Source organism: Rhopilema esculentum, unplaced genomic scaffold (assembly GCF_057945365.1).
Source record: "Rhopilema esculentum isolate cy_ngs unplaced genomic scaffold, ASM5794536v1 HiC_scaffold_27, whole genome shotgun sequence".
Taxonomy (NCBI): Eukaryota; Metazoa; Cnidaria; class Scyphozoa; order Rhizostomeae; family Rhizostomatidae; genus Rhopilema; species Rhopilema esculentum.
In genome coordinates, this window is record NW_028300838.1 from 109,567 (window position 1) to 133,273 (window position 23,707).

At 37.3% G+C, this 23,707-nt stretch overlaps 1 protein-coding gene across 2 annotated transcripts in view; it reads right to left on the reverse strand.

Annotated features, from left to right (window-relative positions):
* The window catches only part of LOC148957430 (uncharacterized), a 36,119-nt gene that overhangs the window by 3,515 nt on the left and 8,897 nt on the right, over positions 1 to 23,707 (reverse strand). For both annotated transcript variants that reach the window (XM_089115330.1, XM_089115331.1), the window contains exons 4-23: positions 23,225 to 23,567; positions 22,180 to 22,566; positions 21,461 to 21,654; positions 19,040 to 20,870; positions 10,169 to 10,416; positions 9,464 to 9,710; positions 7,929 to 8,176; positions 7,179 to 7,325; positions 6,798 to 6,936; positions 5,709 to 5,947; positions 5,128 to 5,342; positions 4,527 to 4,560; positions 3,647 to 3,754; positions 3,232 to 3,301; positions 2,363 to 2,462; positions 1,836 to 1,925; positions 1,199 to 1,345; positions 838 to 880; positions 597 to 661; positions 174 to 261 (exon numbers count right to left, since the gene is read on the reverse strand). In XM_089115330.1, the coding sequence (XP_088971456.1) occupies positions 174 to 261; positions 597 to 661; positions 838 to 880; positions 1,199 to 1,345; positions 1,836 to 1,925; positions 2,363 to 2,462; positions 3,232 to 3,301; positions 3,647 to 3,754; positions 4,527 to 4,560; positions 5,128 to 5,342; positions 5,709 to 5,947; positions 6,798 to 6,936; positions 7,179 to 7,325; positions 7,929 to 8,176; positions 9,464 to 9,710; positions 10,169 to 10,416; positions 19,040 to 20,870; positions 21,461 to 21,654; positions 22,180 to 22,566; positions 23,225 to 23,567 (4,983 nt within the window). The remainder of the gene's footprint in view (positions 1 to 173; positions 262 to 596; positions 662 to 837; positions 881 to 1,198; positions 1,346 to 1,835; positions 1,926 to 2,362; positions 2,463 to 3,231; positions 3,302 to 3,646; positions 3,755 to 4,526; positions 4,561 to 5,127; positions 5,343 to 5,708; positions 5,948 to 6,797; positions 6,937 to 7,178; positions 7,326 to 7,928; positions 8,177 to 9,463; positions 9,711 to 10,168; positions 10,417 to 19,039; positions 20,871 to 21,460; positions 21,655 to 22,179; positions 22,567 to 23,224; positions 23,568 to 23,707) is intronic.

Sequence of the window (23,707 nt, forward strand, 5' to 3'; positions counted from 1 at the left end):
AATATCTTGGTAATCAAAATCTTGGAAATCAAAATCTTCGAAGATGATGACACTGAACAGCATATGCAAATAAAAACAGCTCTGTAATTCTGATTATTTGTCCTACTGATGTTATACCTAGCTAGAGTTTGAAAATTAAAGGCACATGATTAAGACGAATTCTATAGCTATACCTGCAAAGAATCTGAGTGAATCAAGACGATCAACGAATGCTTTGCTCTCGTCAAGGCGACATTCATTCTTTGTGGGTCTTGAAGAAACCTGGAGGAAAATACATTTGCAACTGAAAATGTCATATTGCCTGCGGTGTATCAGCTATGGCAATTCTAATGCAGAAACAAAATTTGTTCTCATAGAATTGAACAAAAACAGAACTTTACTTTAAAATCCTGAACGTAAAGTTGTTAACTTTGGTAAATGCAAAATTGAGCAATGCTTTCTTAACAGCAAAGGCCGCATTTCTAAACTGGTTTTGTTCAAAGTGTAAAATCATAAGATAAGGCTGGTTACCAATAGTCAAGAAAACATTCAAGTCAAATAAAGTCAGAGAACAATGAAGTGTGATCAAAATCTAGCTTTTAAAATGCTTTTCTTACCCGACTCCGGTTCTCACTTTTTGAGCTCGGACGCAAGATAAAATTATGATGTCTTTTTCTCTTCCCTGAAAAATAAAAAGGATACAATGACTGCAAAAGAAGTGACAATTAAAGTGAAAAAATGAATGATAAATGCAAACACCGTTTGATGAGGGAACAAATCATGATCAGCGTGACAATACGTGCTATTAATACTCGATAATACTTGATAATAAAGTCTATAAATGGCATCTAAGCTCACCTGGAAGCCATCAATTGTATTGATTTCAATCTTTGACTCTTGGCTAGAAGTAAAACAAAATAAAATAAAATTTGTGTTTTCGGTCACTGGCTTTTTGGGCCAAGGATTTTTAGAGAACCCGTGTGTTCAATGAATTCTTACTGAGGAGGCTGCCGAAGGGCAGCGAAAATTCTAAGAAAAATTTTTGATCGTGTGTGTGTTTTTAATTATGGTTTATAAATGTACCGAGTTACCTAAATATAAAATAAAATTTAATCTTGTATTTGCAGAATTTAAAACGAATGAAATGAAACTGGCACTTCATACCCTTGGCAGTTAAGCTCTGTATTAAAATTGCAAGAGTGCAGCCTGAAATTCTTACCCGATGCTCATTTCTGATTGCAATTTCTGTAATTGCTTTCTGTATGGGGTTATCACTCCGACTTTCTCTGGCAAGACAATGCCTTTCTTGATAATCTCTTTGGATATGTACGTGACGTATTTTCTCTCTTCTGGATTGTGGATGGCACTGCAAAAACAGAAAGTAGAAAAGATGGATGACTCATGACGAGGAAGTTTAATAAGAGAAATGCCCTATTATAAGTGTCAAGGAAGTTTAGCGAATAAACCACTTTGAATTACAAAACAGCTTAAAAATGACGCTTTAATGGTCAAAGACATTTTTCTGCATCTTCAGTCTATTTGATTTAACTTATTTCTGGGAATGCCGGAACACTTGGTTGGGCATGCTAAAAAAGATGCATGCTCATAAATATTTATTTATTGTGGTCGAAACCTATAGCTCATACAGGCCAGCCTGCTGGAGCTCAACTTGTAGGATCAACTAAAGCTGTTGACAAAGTCCATCGTCAATCCTAGCTTAAAAAACCATCCGTCGAACTTCTTCGGTAAATACATCGCTAGGTTATTCTGACGTCATCTGTGATTACAAATCCAAACTAACGAAATACCAGTTTAAAGAAAGTGATAATTTACTGCATAAATATTTAGCAACATACCCTTCGGCTTCTCTAGTCTCCTCACTGTCACTGATGTTCAAGACAATAAAAGACTTTATGCCCGGAAGTATTCTTCTCTGAACCACTTCCCTAGAATTATATCATGTACTCAATACTGTGGACAGGGGAAAATTAAAGGATTCAAATAAGGCTTGAGCTGAAAATCAAGATATAGGAATGAAAAATTTCTCATCAAAAAAGACATTTCGGGTCTTTGGAAAAGATTGCTAACCGTAAGATTGCTAAATATAAAAATATTCACACAGTATCAAAGCAAAGATATTTACATCTGCACTTTCTATTTATCTCGAATAGTTCAACTCTAAAGATAAATTAGAGCCTGGATCTTCTCATTACCGAATTCCTTTGAATTGTTTACGTATAGCGTATACAAAGCTCTAAAATGAACTTCAGTTGCAATATATCTTTATATCTTACAGCAAGAAGTTTCTTCTCAGCCTGGTCGTTAGTACACAGCCACTTCTTTTAAAAACAGAACACACAGATCAGAAGTTATCGGCCTTTACCTTGCAGTGATAAGATTGCCTTGGTAAAATTTCTTGGAAGGAAATGCACAAATGGCAGGGTGCATGCGATACTGCTCTTGCAATGAAAGGACGGGGGATTCTAGAAGAAGATAAATCACAGATAAATACTAAGATTGTTTTTAAGAAAATAAACAAATGAGGCATGAAATGAAACAACTTTGCAACACTGTAAAAGGCATCAAAATGTGACAATAATCACGTGAATTATGAAAATACAAAGTCTTTTTATCTTGTACTACAGGCTTAATTGGAAACGGCTTTTACATTGGTCATAAATGTTCTAGTAAATCTTTTTGTATAATTTCTCAACTCCGAACAGTGAATCCTTCAGACCTTGATGCAAATTAAAAGCAGTTTTCCAGCATCCAAGATCTTAGCATTTCGTTTACTTACCCACAATCATAATAGATTTCGAGGAAAATAATATCAATCATAATAGATTTCGGGAAAAATAATATCAAAGAGAAAAACGGAAAAACTTAGAGATTTTTTATACTTCCAGAAGAGTTGCTTCAATTTCAGAAAAATAGCTACAAAGGTTTCTTGCAAACAAAGGGATGAAAATAAACAAAATGTTTCTTCCCGGTCTAGCCATTGAAATGTTTTTCTTAGATACATTGGGTCGTTTTGGACATCTCAACAAACTGATCACGACATTTATATTGATCAAAACTTTAATAAGCAGGATGTCAAATCCAAATTCATGCCAATGTAGATAAAAAAGTATGATTGAATAAGTTGTCAGCATGTCTTAGGTTTATCTTTACCCCAATAAACTATCTTTGATATTTCTTAACTTCAGTGTGCGAGTTTGTATGATCACAATACATGTTAAATAGCACACTAACCTGAGTGTTCAATTAATGCCCTGTGGATTCGTTCAAAGAGCGACTGTCCATAACCATATCTTGACGCACGCTAAAACGGCGATACAATAACACTTAAACGGTTAAGTTAACATCGTCTACCATCCTTGCCATACAAAGTCAACATTTCGTCCTTGGTTTTACATCAACAATGGCTTGTTCAAAGTTGAGGAATTTCTAGGGATACATCTCAAAAGACAGAAAATATGAGCTGGACAACTTACAGGGAAAAGGAGAAACATTAAATTAAGATTAAGCTTTTGAAATGAAGCATGAACATAAATACAACCATTTTGTAGGAAGAAGATGGCCTATGAAAAAATGTCAGACAGTTCAAAAGTGACCGATACCGTATGTGTTTTAGAGCTTGTAGCAAGGTAGCTTATAAGAGCCATACCTGCGATAAGATTGTTGCTGGAAGTTGAGCTGGGTCTCCAACCAGAACAAGCTTAGATGCTCCATACTGCATGGGGATTAAGGCATCAGGCTCACAACACTGACCAGCCTAACATGGAACGATAACAAAAATAATAAATGAAATTCCTTGAATATACATACACTTTGCTGCCAGTATTTCAATGCGCAAAAACAATGCAAAGAAGCATATTTTTCAGCAGTTTAATGGGTCTCTATGTGCAAAGGATCACACAGAGCAATAATCAAGTTGTTGATAGCAGAGGTGTTAAACCCCAAGTGCTTAACAAAGTTACCTTAAGAGACCTTTCGATTAGCTTGTTCAATAAAAAATGCAAATGAAAACCAACAATTCTTGCTAAAAATAGTTTGAATGCCTTCTCTGATGTCATGTTAACAGACAAGGCATGTATAGGACTTTTTTCTCGATATATCATAGTTGCTTCCAAATTTAGACCCTTCCCTACAAAAATTACTTTTTTCTCTATCCCTATGTACAGCTTTCAGTGACAAGCTTTTCCTTTCAGCATCGAAACGGTATCATTGAGCGATGTTTTAATGGGGTGTACGGGGAGGGAGAGATTTTTCAAAAGATCTTTAGCTTTTTGCAAGTTTTCTCAAATTTTGGCAAGAATTGCAGCTTGCAAAGAGAACCACTGCACCTATAAACTCTACCAAAGAATGATCAAGGAAAGAAGTAATCAACATAATTCAAATACTAGCACGCAGTTCAGGTAGAAGGATACCATAAAACTCTAATACCAAATGAAATTTCGCGAATTTGGCAAACTGAAGTTCATCATCAACAGAACATGATAAAACTGTAGTCATCAAGAATTTACTTTCTAAAAAACGAGTCTTACCTCATCAATTATAACGCATGCAAACGGTGCTACCCTATAATAAAATAAGAAAGTTATCAAAATTGCAAAATCAAAATTTTTAAGAATTTCTCATCCAGCGACTAACACAACTCTTTCCAATCTAGAACATTTACAAGATAAATTATAAATCCAAAATATCCAAAAGTTTCCACACAATGTACAGCGCAAGTTAAAAACCCTTCTCACTTGTTTCCTAACAATCTATTTACATGGAATTAGAGTAAATAATTCACTAAAAAAGCAAAGCTTCCCTCCAAGGTCATCATATCCTTAATAAACGTTTGTTCGTCCAAAACTACACAACCTCAGGGAAGAATATAAAACCTATACTAATAATTGAGTAGATTTCACAAAGATTTGTACCTGAAGTTTGCAGAGACTGGCACCTAAAAAAATTTGTAGACGCTAGACTGGAGTTTTAAAACTTCGCTTTCTGGACTACATCAGGTCCACTTTCAAACTTATAAATAAACGTCTTCTTCACCGTTTCAGGCCTCACGAAAACAAAATTGTGGGTAACCTTTGTTGTTGACCCTAATGATGCCAAACAATAAGAGTAATCAAGCTTCAGAGCCCTTACCTCATATCATTGTCAGTTCTAAACGCTTTAACCATGTGTTTGCTACCAGCTCCACTTAACGTGCAACATATTATGTGTGCATTTTTCAAGAAATAAGCTCTCGATTCTCTTTCTACCAAGCGCGGGTCTTTTCGTTGCCCCGCGTTTCTTAGTTTTCGCTGCAAGTATTCGGAACATTTTTGCTGACGCTCCCTTTCAGCCAGTTTTTTTTTCAGCTGTGAAGTATGAAAGATCGAGTCACATAAATGGGGTAACAAATACTGCAAACAAGAGTTTGCATATTCACAATCCATAAGATAATGAACCGCAAATCCTAGAGTTGCAAACCCAATCCCGGGAGTGAGAATTTTGAATAAGCCCTCATTGTCATGTCAAATAAACCACCTCTCTAACATGACAATTTTCTGAATATAAACTTTTTTACTCAATACAAAGGACATAATCAACCGAAAATTGATTTAAAAAATAACGAATTAGCGTACTACACGCTACCTTTAATTTGAAGTTTTTAAAGTCTTGAAAATTTTTGATTTTACGAATAAAAAATCCATAATAAATTGTGGATTAAAAATCTCGAGTACCTCAGCATTTTTAGTTCTATCCATTGCCATCTTTAGTTTCGTGCATTCTTTATCGAGTACCTTCAATTTCTGCAAAGTTCTGTGCAGCTCTTCTTTAATGATTGCAGGATCGCTGAGTTTCTTCTGCTTTTTAAGTTCAATTTCAATAAGGTTCTCTAACGAATATCTGGCGACGGTATGATTCATCTGGCGCGAGTCGCCAACGCGAAGAAGATTGAAATCCCCACAATTTGAATGTGCTAGAGGAGCAGATAGAAAATCAAAACGTTACACATGTATGCTATTCTGCAGGAACGTAGGGACTACATTCTTAATTTTTGCATTCATAAGTCTAATTGAACCGATTTGTTATATTACAAGTTAAAACAAGATTAAGTGGAAACAATGAAATTACTGTTTTCCTGTCAGTCATAAAGTGCTCTATGTTGTACAGGCAGAGCTGTGCACGCTTTTGGTGTATAGAACAGGATTATTCTAAGATGCTACTTTGAGTTTCAAGATCAACAGACAACTGTAGAAATTACTTTTTGTATCGTGTACTTCAGCACTGAATATTATGCTTTTAGCATGACAAACTCCTCTCTGGGGGGGGGGGATTGGGGTGGCATTGTTTGATTAATTCATTACCCCTCTCCTTGTCGCTGTTACCTTCATTAAGGAGCCGATTGTTGTGGTAGAAATAATCATGTATGCCTGCTTTGTTGGGGATCCAGCTGTAGCTAACTTCAACACTGTTTTTAGCAAAAAGAATTGACTGAAGGGCGGGTTTAATGAAAATAATGTACGTAAAGACTAGGTGTTTGGTACTAAGAATATACGAAATAAGCAAACAATTACATATTGACACAAAATAGGGGGATTTCAAAATCGGATCAACTGAAGAAACATGGGAAGTGTGTTTGAGTCTAAGACATATCGGCATATCGATCAGCATATCGATGGAGTAACACACAGGAATGAAAATTCGATGCATTTGGATAAAACCACGAATAGGCTGCTGCAACCATTGCAAAATACAGCAACTTTAAATGCCTCGTGGTTTATTGCTGGTACTAACATATTTCTTTTTTCGTATGATACAAAACCTACCATGCTTCTTGTAACGCGTTGAAGAATTTTGCTCCAGCCGGGGGGGATCTTCCAGCAACCTGACCAGTAAACTATCAATAGCCGCGTTTGAAGGAGTGCACACTAATATTCGGGGGTTTTCTTCGTTTTTCGCCAAAGACTGAAAAATAACAATAATACAAACGTTAGTGTTTTTGTGAAAAAATGGCGTAACCTGTAAATTTGATTTGTATATCAGCCTCCTATTGGAATCGTTTACAATGTTCTAAAAATATGTTATAAATCAGTTCAGGAGACTATAAGTTTGCCTATAACAGGAACGTTTTAATATTATGAGGCTTTGGGAAACTAGCCCGAAAAGGTACTAATTCAACTTAGTGATGTCATAAGAAGAAACCTCACCTTCAAAATATTTTTGATAAGCCCGAGCAGAGTATGGGTTTTTCCTGTTCCCGGCGGTCCTTGCAATAGTCTCACCTTAGGCAAAGGGTATGCCTCTGTAATTGCACTGGTGATTGTAGCGATGGCACTGGCTTGACCTGGGTTGTACTGCAAGACAGAACGGCATCCATAAGATATTTAAGCGGTGCAAGCAGCCATAGCAAACATAGCAGCCATAGCATAAATGTGCTTTTAGAAAATTGATTCTTAACATACCAAAATATCACGAATTCAAACCAGAATCATTTTATTACATGGGTAAGCAAAGAATAAAAAAGATGCGATTAACCACTATTTGTGAATTTTTTGCCCAAAATTCGAAGAAGCTTTATAGGAATGAGTTATTGTAAGGAAGTTGTAGCAAGTGAACGATGGTTGTCACTATAAGAAAAATGGTGGTTCGAATGAAGGAAGGGAAAGGGTGACTGCATAAATTATTGACTTAGAGGTGTGCAAAGGAGTATAGATGTCTAAATGAGTGGGCAATTTTGACGAAGACTGATGACATTTAGGCTTCGTTTACACGAGCAATTTTGAAACGGTTCCAAATGGAACAAACGGATCCTGTTTTGGTACGGCTAGCAGTTCCATTCGGAACGGTTCCGACGGGTCCCGTGTAAACGGGAGGTCTAACCGTGCTCATTTTAGTTCGGTTCGAAATGAAACCGGTCTCATGTAAACGCTGTCTTAAAGGGACATTGAAATGCTTACCGTGAGGCCAAGCTCATCAGAAGGAGTATTATTCGCTGATATTTCAAAAACCTGCTTCCTAAAAGGATTCAGTATATCCGGCGCGAGCAACGACCGTCGCATCCCCAACAGGGCTTCCCATCTTCTGTACAGTGAAACCATAGATGTGACAACCTCTATCTGCACTGACGACATTCGGACTGAAGGTTGTAAATTTGCAACTTTAATTTTCAGGCTCACCAAGGTGAATGAGAAACTCCCACTGTCATCTGTTGGTTAGAATGGTATATCATAGTTTAGCGTTACCATCTTCCGAGATTACAAGAAGAAAACATTCAAATCTGTTTCCTCAACATAAAAATAAACACCATGTTCAAAACATAGACTGTGAAGAAAGAATGGGCATATTCAAGCTTTGCTACTCAGACAGTCTAAGCAGGGACCGAGTTACCGGGGGTTGTGGGGTGTAGGGGATGCAGGGGGCGTGGGGGGGGGGGTGTAAAAATGCATTTCTTGGTTTGAAAAGTTTCTTTCTTTGTCTTCTTATCTTTTTCATCTGAAAGTTAAAGACTGAGTTTTAAAATGGGCATTTCCGTCAGTTTCCAGTTACCTAAAGGGTGTGGCACGAAGTCCTATCAATATCCAACACATTCCCGCCCCCCCCTCCCCCCCAATCCTTGTCGCTTAAATCCGTCCCTGAGACTAAGTACAAGTATTACGAAATATTGCAATGTTATGATAGAAAATTCAACAAATGAAGTCAGTATTAGTTATTGTCAGTAAGTTATTGTCAGAAGTCAGTAATATATAATAATAATAGAAATGAAGTCACTAATCATTATTAGCTGTAAGCAAATAGTAATTGTTAGCGGGCAAGAACTAAATACATCTGGATGTCAGAATCAAAGGAGCAGGGGGTGTTAATAGTATTGTTGCTTTCAATGAAGAGATAAAAAATTGAGTTAACTGCAGAATTTTTCAGTGTTTAAACAATAAGCGAAAATTGGAACATATGAGAGATATTTAGGTCCCATGTTTGGCGTTTTACGAGGGAAGATTTTAAGAAATGTTTGTGTTCTTGATAATGAAATCTATTCACGCCCTTTCTAATTTTAACATCATACCATTACGTTGTAGAAATAATAGTGGTTTGGTGTGACCTATGAACAAGCACTAAAAATGATTACCAAAATGGAGAAAAGGCCAAAAGCGACGAGGACTTGTATAAAACAGTTTCCATCTAAATCACAATGTTTTTACTAATAAAGCGAAATCTAATTGAAGAATCAGCGAATTGCAAATTAAGCGAATCGAAGAATCCGCGAGTCGAAGAATCCAAGAATCTGCGAATCAATTTATCAGCAAATCAAATAATCGGTGAATCGATGAATTAGTGATCGACAAATCGACAAATCAGCAAAGTGACAATTCAGCTAAGGCGACTAAGTTGATCATTAGTTTACTTTATAGATGGTAAGAAGTGTTTTTGCTTGGTTGCAAGACGATAGCATTCAAAGTGGTAACCAAGTTCGAGAGGCAGACCAGAAGCACTCTACCTTCGTCATCTCGTAAAGACGTCTTCTCGACTTCTTCAACCACACCAAATGTCTCAGTGATGTATTCGTCACCACCTCTTAGAATAACAAGATCATACTCGTTTGGCTCTTTTCTAGTACTCGAATCCTTCTCTCGCAGACATCCACAGTTAACGATACGGAAGTTTTGGGAGTTCACATTTGGCTCAAACGACTTGAACTTGTAGTCCAAGGGTTGTTTATCACGCTCTTTGTAGTCACGTATCATCTGGAAAGGAGAAAGAAATAATCATCCATAATTGTGCAGTCTTTTCATATATCTTAGTACAGACAGCACAAGGACCTAGTTATATTGACGCTACAGCCATTATTGCTTCAAAGGTGAACGGTCAAGTTTACCTTACTTCTTAGTAATCGAAAGAGCTTCTCTTTCATAGCTTATCTTTTTTAGGCTCGAGTGAGATAGAAAATGATTGAAGGTGGCATTTCCACTGAATTCGAACAAAATCTTACAATTACATGCCTTACAAGTATGTACCGCCAGCTTGAAAAGACCGATATGGAGTAAAATAATGTGTAAAAAATACAGCGAAGAAAATGATTAGAAAAAAGCACAAGAAATATGAAAATAATGTGGGACAAACGACTAGCAGATCAGTGGGAGTTACCGACAAAAATGATACTGAAACGGAGCGCGAAAAATACTGCTGGACTTCAAATACGAACCTGCGCAAAAAATTCGATGAGAACGAGAGGCCACATGGTCATCATGTAATCATCGTATGACTGATAACGGTTTGTTATTGTCCGTGGTTCACATGGCAACATGATTGACAGCTCATCTTCCTGTTCATTGCCCAACCAAACTGGGTGCCAGGCTAAAATGTATCTGAGTAAATGGTCGATTTTGTAAACCTTGGATTTCTTCACGTCTGGAAGGTGTTCTTGCGGTGCCCTCTGGTCATTTTTGGTGACTATAAGAAATACAGATAACTGATTTGGTCTATTTACAACAAAATATTTGTATCTCAATCGAAACTAATTTAAGCAATCAAACGATTACTTCCTAAAATTTTAAAATATTTTTATTAGCTGGTCTTGAGTTTCTTTTGCCTTGCTTTAAGGACAATGTTAAAGATTTTATGACAATATCTCATCGGCTTTGTTACGCTCGATGATCAAAACTCTAATAAAACAAAGAATTTCAGTTGGGACAAAATCTCTAATAATCAGGCTGTAGAATTCAAGCTCTCTGAATACAATTATGCGAAAAATCGACCATGCAAAACAGTACCCGAAAAATCAGTCAGAATTTCCTTGCTAGGTGCATCGGAAATATACCCAGACATTTCTCACACAGCTATTATTCTCTATATGACAACTGCTAAAGTAACACTGGAAAACTTTCTTCCGAAGAGACATTAAATGACACTTCCCAGGAAAATTCAATCAACTGGCCTTTCCCCTAACCATTTCTTTCTGTACTTATCTCAAACTTATCCCGTGATATTTCGTTTGTAGAAACTTTGACATCTTGATTTCACTTATGAAATTATCAATAAAGATTTTCTGTCTGCAGACATTCTCTGTGACAGCATTTAATGCAGGACACCCCTCCCGTGACAATTACTTCATGGGCATATTGAGATGCGATTTTCACTGAAGACATTATCAAGTAAAACTATTCTAGTGATATTTCATGAATCGAAACCTCTTTGGATAACAATATTAGGGATTTCTTTGAACCGTAGGCATTAACAAGGAAAACATTTCTGTTGATCTTTGATCAATGGGCATTCCCTGGACAACACTGACAACCGCATGCCCAACTACAGGTCACTTCTCCCGTGATGTTTCTTACATGGTCGTGTTGCGTTGCAAATTTTACTAGAAACATTATCAAGGAAAACTATCCTGTGGTCTTTCATCAACGGACATTCCCTGGGACAGTATTCACTGCAAGCCTTATCACAAGACACATTTTCCCAGACAACCTTTTTTAACACTTTTAAACCCAATTCTCTCGTGAAACGTTATCAAATGAAACTTTACTGGCGATCCTTCTTCAATGGACATTCCCTGGGACAACATCCACTGCAGATCTTATCACAGGACACTTCTTCCGTCACGTTCCATTTCTAAACACATTTGAACACATTTCTCTCTGAAAACGTTATCAAGTGAAACTATTCTGGCGATCTTTCACCAATGGACATTCCCTGGGACAACATTCACTGCAGACCATATCACAGGACACTTTTTCCGTCACGTTCCTTTTCTAAACACATTTGAACACATTTCTCTCTGAAAACGTTATCAAGTGAAACTATTCTGATGATCTTTCATCAGTGGACATTCCCTGGGACAACATTCACTGCAGACTTTATCAGAGGACACTTTTTCCGTCACGTTCCTTTTCTAAACACATTTGAACACAATTCTCTCTGAAAACGTTATCAAGTGACACTATTCTGATGATCTTTCATCAGTGGACATTCCCTGGGACAACATTCACTGCAGACTTTATCACAGGACACTTTTTTCGTCATGTTCCTTTTCTAAATACATTTGAACACAATTCTCTCTGAAAACGTAATCAAGTGAAACTATTCTGATGATCTTTCATCAATGGACATTCCCTGGGACAACATCCACTGCAGATCTTATCACAGGACACTTCTTCCGTCACGTTCCATTTCTAAACACATTTGAACACATTTCTCTCTGAAAACGTTATCAAGTGAAACTATTCTGGCGATCTTTCACCAATGGACATTCCCTGGGACAACATTCACTGCAGACCTTATCACAGGACACTTTTTCCGTCACGTTCCTTTTCTAAACACATTTGAACACATTTCTCTCTGAAAACGTAATCAAGTGAAACTATTCTGATGATCTTTCATCAGTGGACATTCCCTGGGACAACATTCACTGCAGACCTTATCACAGGACACTTTTTCCGTCACGTTCCTTTTCTAAATACATTTGAACACAATTCTCTCTGAAAACGTTATCAAGTGAAACTATTCTGATGATCTTTCATCAATGGACATTCCCTGGGACAACATTCACTGCAGACCTTATCACAGGACACTTTTTCCGTCACGTTCCTTTTCTAAATACATTTGAACACAATTCTCTCTGAAAACGTTATCAAGTGAAACTATTCTAATGATCTTTCATCAATGGACATTCCCTGGGACAACATTCACTGCAGACCTTATCACAGGACACTTTTTCCATCACGTTCCTTTTCTAAACACATTTGAATACAATTCTCTCTGAAAACGTAATCAAGTGAAACAATTCTGATGATCTTTCATCAGTGGACATTCCTTGGGACAACATTCACTGCAGACCTTATCACAGGACACTTTTTCCGTCACGTTCCTTTTCTAAACACATTTGAATACAATTCTCTCTGAAAACGTTATCAAGTGAAACTATTCTGATGATCTTTCATCAATGGACATTCCCTGGGACAACATTCACTGCAGACCTTATCACAGGACACTTTTTCCGTCACGTTCCTTTTCTAAACTCATTTGAACACAATTCTCTCTGAAAACGTTATCAAGTGAAACTATTCTGATGATCTTTCATCAATGGACATTCCCTGGGACAACATTCACTGCAGACCTTATCACAGGACACTTTTCCGTCACGTTCCTTTTCTAAACTCATTTGAACACAATTCTCTCTGAAAACGTTATCAAGTGAAACTATTCTGATGATCTTTCATCAATGGACATTCCCTGGGACAACATTCACTGCAGACCTTATCACAGGACACTTTTTCCGTCACGTTCCTTTTCTAAACTCATTTGAACACAATTCTCTCTGAAAACGTTATCAAGTGAAACTATTCTGGTGATCTTTCATCAATGGACATTCCCTGGGACAACATTCACTGCAGACCTTATCACAGGACACTTTTTCCGTCACGTTCCTTTTCTAAACTCATTTGAACACAATTCTCTCTGAAAACGTTATCAAGTGAAACTATTCTGATGATCTTTCATCAGTGGACATTCCTTGGGACAACGTTCACTGAGACCTTATCACAGGACACTTTTTCCATCACGTTCCTTTTCTAAACACATTTGAACACAATTCTCTCTGAAAACGTTATCAAGTGAAACTATTCTGATGATCTTTCATCAATGGACATTCCCTGGGACAACATTCACTGCAGACCTTATCACAGGACACTTTTTCCGTCACGTTCCTTTTCTAAACACATTTGAACACAATTCTCTCTGAAAACGTTATCAAGTGAAACTATTCTGATGATCTTTCATCAATGGACATTCCCTGGGACAACATTCACTGCAGACCTTATCACAGGACACTTTTTCCGTCACGTTCCTTTTCTAAACTCATTTGAACACAATTCTCTCTGAAAACGTTATCAAGTGAAACTATTCTGGTGATCTTTCACCAATGGACATTCCCTGGGACAACATTCACTGCAGACCTTATCACAGGACACTTTTTCCATCACGTTCCTTTTCTAAACACATTTGAATACAATTCTCTCTGAAAACGTAATCAAGTGAAACAATTCTGATGATCTTTCATCAGTGGACATTCCTTGGGACAACATTCACTGCAGACCTTATCACAGGACACTTTTTCCGTCACGTTCCTTTTCTAAACACATTTGAATACAATTCTCTCTGAAAACGTAATCAAGTGAAACAATTCTGATGATCTTTCATCAGTGGACATTCCTTGGGACAACATTCACTGCAGACCTTATCACAGGACACTTTTTCCGTCACGTTCCTTTTCTAAACTCATTTGAACACAATTCTCTCTGAAAACGTTATCAAGTGAAACTATTCTGATGATCTTTCATCAATGGACATTCCCTGGGACAACATTCACTGCAGACCTTATCACAGGACACTTTTTCCGTCACGTTCCTTTTCTAAACTCATTTGAACACAATTCTCTCTGAAAACGTTATCAAGTGAAACTATTCTGATGATCTTTCATCAATGGACATTCCCTGGGACAACATTCACTGCAGACCTTATCACAGGACACTTTTTCCGTCACGTTCCTTTTCTAAACTCATTTGAACACAATTCTCTCTGAAAACGTTATCAAGTGAAACTATTCTGATGATCTTTCATCAATGGACATTCCCTGGGACAACATTCACTGCAGACCTTATCACAGGACACTTTTTCCGTCACGTTCCTTTTCTAAACTCATTTGAACACAATTCTCTCTGAAAACGTTATCAAGTGAAACTATTCTGGTGATCTTTCATCAATGGACATTCCCTGGGACAACATTCACTGCAGACCTTATCACAGGACACTTTTTCCGTCACGTTCCTTTTCTAAACTCATTTGAACACAATTCTCTCTGAAAACGTTATCAAGTGAAACTATTCTGATGATCTTTCATCAGTGGACATTCCTTGGGACAACGTTCACTGAGACCTTATCACAGGACACTTTTTCCATCACGTTCCTTTTCTAAACACATTTGAACACAATTCTCTCTGAAAACGTTATCAAGTGAAACTATTCTGATGATCTTTCATCAATGGACATTCCCTGGGACAACATTCACTGCAGACCTTATCACAGGACACTTTTTCCGTCACGTTCCTTTTCTAAACACATTTGAACACAATTCTCTCTGAAAACGTTATCAAGTGAAACTATTATGATGATCTTTCATCAATGGACATTCCCTGGGACAACATTCACTGCAGACCTTATCACAGGACACTTTTTCCGTCACGTTCCTTTTCTAAACTCATTTGAACACAATTCTCTCTGAAAACGTTATCAAGTGAAACTATTCTGGTGATCTTTCACCAATGGACATTCCCTGGGACAACATTCACTGCAGACCTTATCACAGGACACTTTTTCCGTCACGTTCCTTTTCTAAACTCATTTGAACACAATTCTCTCTGAAAACGTTATCAAGTGAAACTATTCTGATGATCTTTCATCAGTGGACATTCCTTGGGACAACGTTCACTGAGACCTTATCACAGGACACTTTTTCCATCACGTTCCTTTTCTAAACACATTTGAACACAATTCTCTCTGAAAACGTTATCAAGTGAAACTATTCTGATGATCTTTCATCAATGGACATTCCCTGGGACAACATTCACTGCAGACCTTATCACAGGACACTTTTTCCGTCACGTTCCTTTTCTAAACACATTTGAACACAATTCTCTCTGAAAACGTTATCAAGTGAAACTATTCTGATGATCTTTCATCAATGGACATTCCCTGGGACAACATTCACTGCAGACCTTATCACAGGACACTTTTTCCGTCACGTTCCTTTTCTAAACTCATTTGAACACAATTCTCTCTGAAAACGTTATCAAGTGAAACTATTCTGGTGATCTTTCACCAATGGACATTCCCTGGGACAACATTCACTGCAGACCTTATCACAGGACACTTTTTCCGTGACGTCCCTTTTCTAAACTCTTTGGTTGTAACTGAAAACGTTATCAAGTGAAACTTTTCTGATGATCTATCATTAATGGGCATTCCCTAGGACAACATTCACCCAAGGCATTGTAACATAATTCGTTTCTCGTTACGATTCTTTTGTAGAAACATAGAGATGGAATTTCCACTCAAAGCATTATCCAGTAAAACTTTTCTGTTGATCTCCCATTGATGGTCATTCCCTTAGAAACAACATTCACTGTAGGCATTACAACAGAACACTTTCTATGTGATGTTTGCTATTCGGACATTTTGTGATAAAGTTTCGCTCAAAACATTATCAAGTAAACCATTTCTCATGATGTATCCTTTGCAGGCATATTCAAAAAACATTAATACAAATCTCACTTAAGCCATTATCAATTAAGACTTTATGATAATATATTATGGAAGGGCATTCCCTAGGAAAGCATTCACCGAAGACATGGCCATATGATACATTTCCTTTTAATCTTTTTTTGTAGACACTGGAAGATGCAATTCTCACTCAAGTGATTATCAAGTAAAAGTTTTCTGATAACCTATTGTCGAAGGATATTCCCTGGGACAACATTTACCCTAGGTATTGTCACATGATAAGTTTCCATTAAACTTTCTTTGTTAACCCTTGAAGATGCAATTTTCACTTAAGACATTATCAAGGAAATCGTCTCTGGTGATCTTTCATCGGTGGATATTCCCTAGGACAGCACTGACGTCATGCCTTACCGCATGAAACTTTTCCTGCGATGTTTCCTCCATGGACACTTTAGATGCAATTTTCACTCAAAACATTATCAAGGAAAACTGTGCTAGTGATAATTCCTCAGTGGAGATTCCATGGGAAACATTTACTGCAGGCCTTATTAAATTTTCCGTGATGTTTTTTTTGGAAAACATTTATGAAACGCAATTCAAACTTGAGATAAAATCAACTCAATCCTTTCTGACGATCTTTCATCAACGAACATTTACTGGAAAAACATTCACTGCAGGCATTATCACAAAACACCTTTCCCGTGATGTTTCTTTCATGGATGTTTGAGACCTTCGCTGGAGACGATATCAAGGGAAACCATTCTGGTGATATTTCTACAAGGGAGATTCCCTTGGATAGCATTCCCCGTAGATATTATTACAGAGCACTTTCTCTGCGATGCTTTTTCCTAGACATTGTGAGATCAAATTTTCAATCAAATTATTATCAAGGAAAACATTTCTGTTGATCTTTCTTCAATGGGTATTCCCTGGGGGACTTTTATCTGTTGATCTCTCTTCAATGGGCATTCCCCGGGGGAACATTCATCACATGTCTTTATCACAGGAAAGACATTTTGAGATGTCACTTTTCATTTGAAATTATCGAGGCAAACTTTTCTATTGATCCTTTTTCAACAGATATTCTCTTGACAACTACTCTGCAGGTAGACATTTCTGAAGTAATTTTCGTTCAAGGAAATAGCTTTGTGCACTATTCGGGTAAATTCCTTTCGTGGAAGCTTTGACTAGCAATTTTCACTCAAAGGACAATTTTCATAGAGCAATTTTCTTACACATCTTCCATCAATTGTCAGCCACCACTTCACTGATAACAGTATCTTGGTTAGTAAATTTTTGCTGCCAGTATACTATGTTTTTCATCTTTCGTAAACAGTTATGTCTTTCTCAATCTTGCAGAAATCTGCATCGAATCAGGACTGCGTTTTCCAAAAGCAGAAAAGTCGGACTTTCTGATATATTCTGAAAATTTTTATATAACAATTAATCCTGAGTTCGACCACTGCCAGTGGTATCTTCCAATTACATCATTCTTGAAAAGCCAGATCACTATTTCTGTAATATGACCCAATAACAATATTAGATCAACTTCGCAGATTTTGTTTTCAAAATTGACTCTCCAACATGTATGTTTTGGGACTTGTAATGAATCTGTCTGGAAATAAACAAGCCAACTCACGTCAACTCACTAAAATCCGATCGTATATTTTTTCCAATATGAACATTGAGATCATGTTCAACTGGCACTATAATGAGTATGTTGATACCCAATTCAAAGTATCTGCAGTCAGAACTCTGTTTCGTAGAAGAAATATCATTAGATACTTCAAGTTATAATCTTTCTATCTATATAATATCTCTTTCAAGGCCAACTGTATCGTAACATGCTGGAACTTTTCAATAATCATGGTCTGTTTAGAAGTTACCACGAGACACGCATTTTAAGAATCCGCTACCTAGGGAACGCTTATTGGAGAAACTACTGAATCATCTTTCAAAGACCAAGATCATCTTTCCTGGGAAGCTTCTCCGATGTGCAATCTGCACAACAGAACAGTTTTGCTTGTTAAAGCTTAACAATGCTGTTAAAGGATAAAACCGATCAGCAAGACTAGAAACTAGGATTCTTGACTTAATTAAACTGCGTCGAAAGCGCTGCGTGGAATTTGGGAGAATATCTCATGACCGCCTGTATACTGTATCTCAATCTTTAAGATTGCAGATTCTCTCGTTCTATGATTCAGCCATATTCTGGGTCTGATTGCTCAAATAACATTTCCTAAGGACCCTTCTTACCAACAATTTTTTAAAACTATTTTTTACTGATATTATGGGCTACTGCAGGGGATGTTTCTTGGAGAGCCCTTTCACACAGGATATTTTCTCTGAGTATATTTCCGTTCGCTAAATTTCTAGAATTTTTTCTCTGGAAACATTTTTGTTCTTTACTGGTCATAACTCTCTCATTTGAATCGTTCCATCCCCATCTCTTCCGGGAACTTTCTTCTTTCTAGATAAACAATTCTACAATATCAACTGTGTCCTTTATCTACTATCACAGGAATCTACTTTCGCCTGGACACTTTTGCACCATTCTTTGGCAGAACAGCGGGAATATGGCGTTTTGGGTAACCAAAACCTTAGTGGGAATTAAGCTGAGAATATCACCTTGACATTTCAGCTCAATTAAACTACCAAACATTGCATTATTTCAAAGTCAATTTGAAGTTGACATGGTGACGTTGAAAAGATGACACTGAGGTGATGACGTTGACATGAAGACGTTGAAATGATGACATTTACATTATGACGCTAATATATAAAATTATATTACCTGTTTCTTCATGTTCCGCTTCTACATCAGAAGCATGAGCACTAGCTGCAGCCCCTTTGGAAGCCTCGTTTCGTTTCTCTAAGGCAAGAAGCTCCTTTTTCTTAACAAACTGCTCGTACAATATACTTTTCCTTTTTTGAAAAACTTCGTTTGATAAGTTGATATTCTCCGTTTCTCTGCCCTCTTCATTTGAAACTTCTTCATTAGTATTCTCAACAGCTTGATCTGTTTCTTTTAATTGACTTTCCAGTTTAAGATCTTCATCTTGCTCAGCATCAAGTGGTGATTCTAATTGTTCTGAAGCTGAAAATTCTACGTCATTATGATTTCCATCATCTGGATTATCTCCAGTGATCTCCATTTTTCGCAACCCTGTAAGGAATTCGAAAGCTCCCCTGCTTTCAAAAGGCGAGCGATGTTTGGGAGGCTGATGGTTTGGTATTTCTTTTGCAGTAGATACTTCAGGTGACATTGGACCTGTGATTAAACCGCGGGAACTGTTATCCTCGGCTTTATCTTCTGACTCTTCTTCCTTTTTCACGGTAACTGTTTCTGTGGAAATTTCAGGGAGTAAATTGCTTGTCTCCTTCTTCATCTCTTTATGCTTCACAAATGCATTATATCTAGAGGAACTGTCAACAACTTCAAGTGACTGTAAAAATGCTAAGTCGTCTCGTTCATTTACCGCAACTTTCGCGCATTTATTATCACTATTTACCGAACCTTGCTCCTCATACTGATCATAATCATGATTTTCCTCCTTTACCATTCTCTGTTCACTTAATCCAACTCTATTCTCAGAAGACTTATCAGCTACACTGTCTAGCAAAGATTTGTTGCTGTCAAACAGGCTTTTATCGTCTGCTGTTCGACTTTCACTTACATTCTCTTCCTTCACGGTTAGGCTCGAGCCTAAATTCCTAACATGATTAGCAGCTTTTCCATACGTATATCGAACTGGAGTTTTCATCTTCAGAACAGGGCTCTTTGCATCGCTTTCACTGTCAGTTAAAGTTATAAGCTCTGCCATAACTGTTCTACTTGAGAATGAGTCGGCGTGACTCCATTTCTGTTCCTTGCCATCATTTGATGTCCGTGAGGTAGCAAATGTAACTGGCTTTTGATCAACGTTTCTTAAGGGAGACATTGCTAATTTACTGTGCCTCGGTTTGGTATCACCTTGCCATGGCTTTTCTCCATCAATTTGCCCTTCCATGTTTTCGTCATCAGATGATGCATTATCTTGCTTTCCGGTATACGACTTTTTCAAGGGTAACTTGAACACCCTATGAACAAAAAAATCATCAGCCTCATCAATCTCGTCATCTCTCTTTTCTTCTTCACATTCTGAATAATCAAGATCATCAATATACGAAATCGGTTCAAATACACTTTTTTCCGGGCTTGAATGCGGGTAGCTAGTAGTCTCTTTGGCAACAACGTCTTCATCACTGTCAGATATGTAAATAGGCTCGTTTGAGCATCCTGGCTTTGGACTATCCGAACGATCTTCAACCGACTTGCAACTACCTGCACTAGTTTTCATGTTGTCTTCGCTAGAGGCTGAAAATAATCTGCCTTGATCGTCACGTATGCTCAATGCAGACAAACTCGGGTTGCTTATTTCTGTTAAATGTTTCAGGATACGCTGTAGATACTGCATTAATTTCTCAACCATGTCGGGATCGGATGACTGGCCTAATTTTTGGCATTTTACCCAGTCTAAGAGTTTTTCATAGTCTTTCCTCGATCTATACTCTGCAAACGCTTCTCCTTGACTCAGCAATGACACCAAAATGGTGTGAGACTTCATCGAAATGCGATTCCAACTCTGAGATAAAGAAAGAGATTACATAATTATCTTTTATTAACTGGGAGGCAAAATTGTGGCTGAAATGCTTGCAAGCCTAAAAGCAATACTTTCCAATGTTTAAGGATACCATATCAAATAAATTGTTTATGGCTGAAATTCAGTGATTGTCTTAATGTTTAAAGTGTTTTAAGTCTTAAAAGCTTGACGAAGTATGCAACTGAGCAACAAAAGAACAAAACAGAACGTTTTCAATCATAACCACTTTCTCTTGTCGGCCACTATAAGTTTTACTGATCCATTTTAGGCCCATACTTATATACTGATCTCATTGGAAATGCATCACATCCAATCCGTTATCACACGGTGTTATACTACGTTGTCGACAATCAGCATTATCAAGTAGTCGATTATATAGCTGTAAGCTTACCGTGTATGTTCCACGAAGATGAGAATCCAATGTAATGAAATAGAATTTTAAAATAAATCGAATTTAACAACCTTTACAACAAGTTCAAAAAAATCAATCTCGAGTACAAAACAATCGGGAATTGACTGTTTTTGTCGACCCTAGTTTCACGCCCCCCTTATCTGCGAATCGAAATACGCACCTTTGACTGAATCTTAGCAGCAAAATCCGACCCTCCGAAGCGGAGATGACGTAAAATCTGCAGCCAATTACAACTGACACCTTTGATCAAGCACAAAAGGTTTTTGTCCACGAGATATTTGATCAAGGAAAAAAGGCATTTAAGAACAGTGACATCTAGCATTGTGGGAAAATCATGTGACAAAAACCATTCACCTGCAAAAAAAATTTTTATTGGTTATATACAAAACAACATTATGCAGCGAAGTAGCCGCTCACATTAAAGTAGAAGTTAGGTAAGGATTTTTTCTAATTTCTTCTCGTAATAATCCTCATCTTGGATCCAGGTTCCAGTTGAAAAATTATAAGCAAAAATTTCACTGCACAAGTCGAATGTCTTGCATCTTTGAAAAATTAAAAACACTAAGCTACTGATGCTTTTTTGAAACGTTTTAAGAATTTTTTGATACCTGAGAGAGCCACCAACAGACGCCAAAAAACGCACGACGTGTAGAATCTATAGATTCATTTTTATAAGAAACAGTAAATTGAGGTTCATGATGGTTGTTCTCAATCAATTCTTAAATTATCAGGTTTTAATTAAAGAAATAAAGACACATCTCCAAAGATCAAAGATTTTTCTGCATCATCCTTTTTTGCTGCATCTTATGCAGATATTGTTTTTAATAACATTAACAGAAGAGGTACCCTAATTCGACAGACGACTAAAATATGACTTACTTTTTTCGACTAACAGAACAAAATATGAAACCACTTCTTGTGTGACTATGTCAGCGATGTACTCGAAGTCAAGAACAGCTACAATGTATGGCTGAATCCAGAAGAAAGGGTTGAAATGCCAGCTTACATCTTCTTTGTCGTCTATAACCTGACTGAGTGCTATTTCCTCAAAGGATGAATCGTTTCCAACGCTTGGGTTTTCACTCGTACTTATTTTCTTGACAGCAAGAGATTTCAAGTAGGCCCTGTTTCTAGGATGTTTAAGAACAAGTCTAAAAGTTGTTCTAGGCGCGTCATCAAGATTCATCAGAAACCAGAAGGTTGATTCCAACTTTTGCATAAGTATTTTCAGGCAGAATAGCAATGGCCAAAAAGCAGCGATGGCATCTGCAGATAGAATATCATCTAGATAGAATTTCAAGTTTTCTTTACAATAAAATTGAGCTAAAAGTATAGACTGCAGATTATCAACTCATTAACACGTTCTGACGACCGTTGACTGTTGCTTAATATGCACAGCAAATCAAATGATTTTTAATCTACAATCCAAAAAGAGTCATAAAGAAACTCAACCAAATATTAGCATGCTTTGATCTTCAGTTAAATTCTAAACCTTTCAAGAATTCGCAGCTCAGGACAATTTCTAATCGACACATAAACTTATAATGGTACTCAATCGTCTGCTTTGCATCATTCTTGACTAAAAAATAAAACATGTATCGTCCAAATGCCGCATTCTTACAAATAAATAACTCTTTACTGTCACAATTTGGATGAGCAACTTCAAACTCTTATAAAACAGCAAAAAGCGAAAAACATATTTCAAGGAACAGAGGGACACGTGATCAGCCTTACGTGATCGTGTACAGCTTAACAGCACAGCTGCTGAATTAGTTATCAAATGATACTTCACAATACTACAATAATGTGGAAACCTGCTTAACCCAGATTGAATGATTCTCAAGATTACCCTCTGGCTACAAAACCGGCAAAAAGCAGTTTTAATGTCATAATCACTAAAAAGCCCCCTTATTATTTGTCCTACCTTCTTCCTCGCTCTCCAACAGGCCTTTCAAGATTCCAAGAACTTGACTATTTCCTTTCACGTTCAATACCATGCGCAGCACGTGTTCATCGAGCGAATTGAAAATGGCGCCCAACCCAAGCCACAGGCTTTTCTTGGATAATGGAAAGTACAAATGGGGGGCAGGGTTCGTTTTTTCAGTGATCGAAGTAGTTGGAATATCGTCTGTGTTGAAATCTGACTGATCCATCAAGCCGTACAAAACGACTTTAAGAATACAGTTGATAACAGGTGAAAGTTCGTTGAAGTCCTCAATCGAAACTGTACCAAGCTTGTTGGCACTTTGCAATGCCCATTTCCGAACCTTGGTGTAAAAAACAAAAAGTAGCTTAAACAAGATTCAAGGGTGAACTCATGGCAAAAATTTGATCTCGTAAACAACCTAGCCTATTATCCTTGTCAAAGGGCATCCTTTTTTTGAGGAAATGTCTCTAGCTTGGGTAA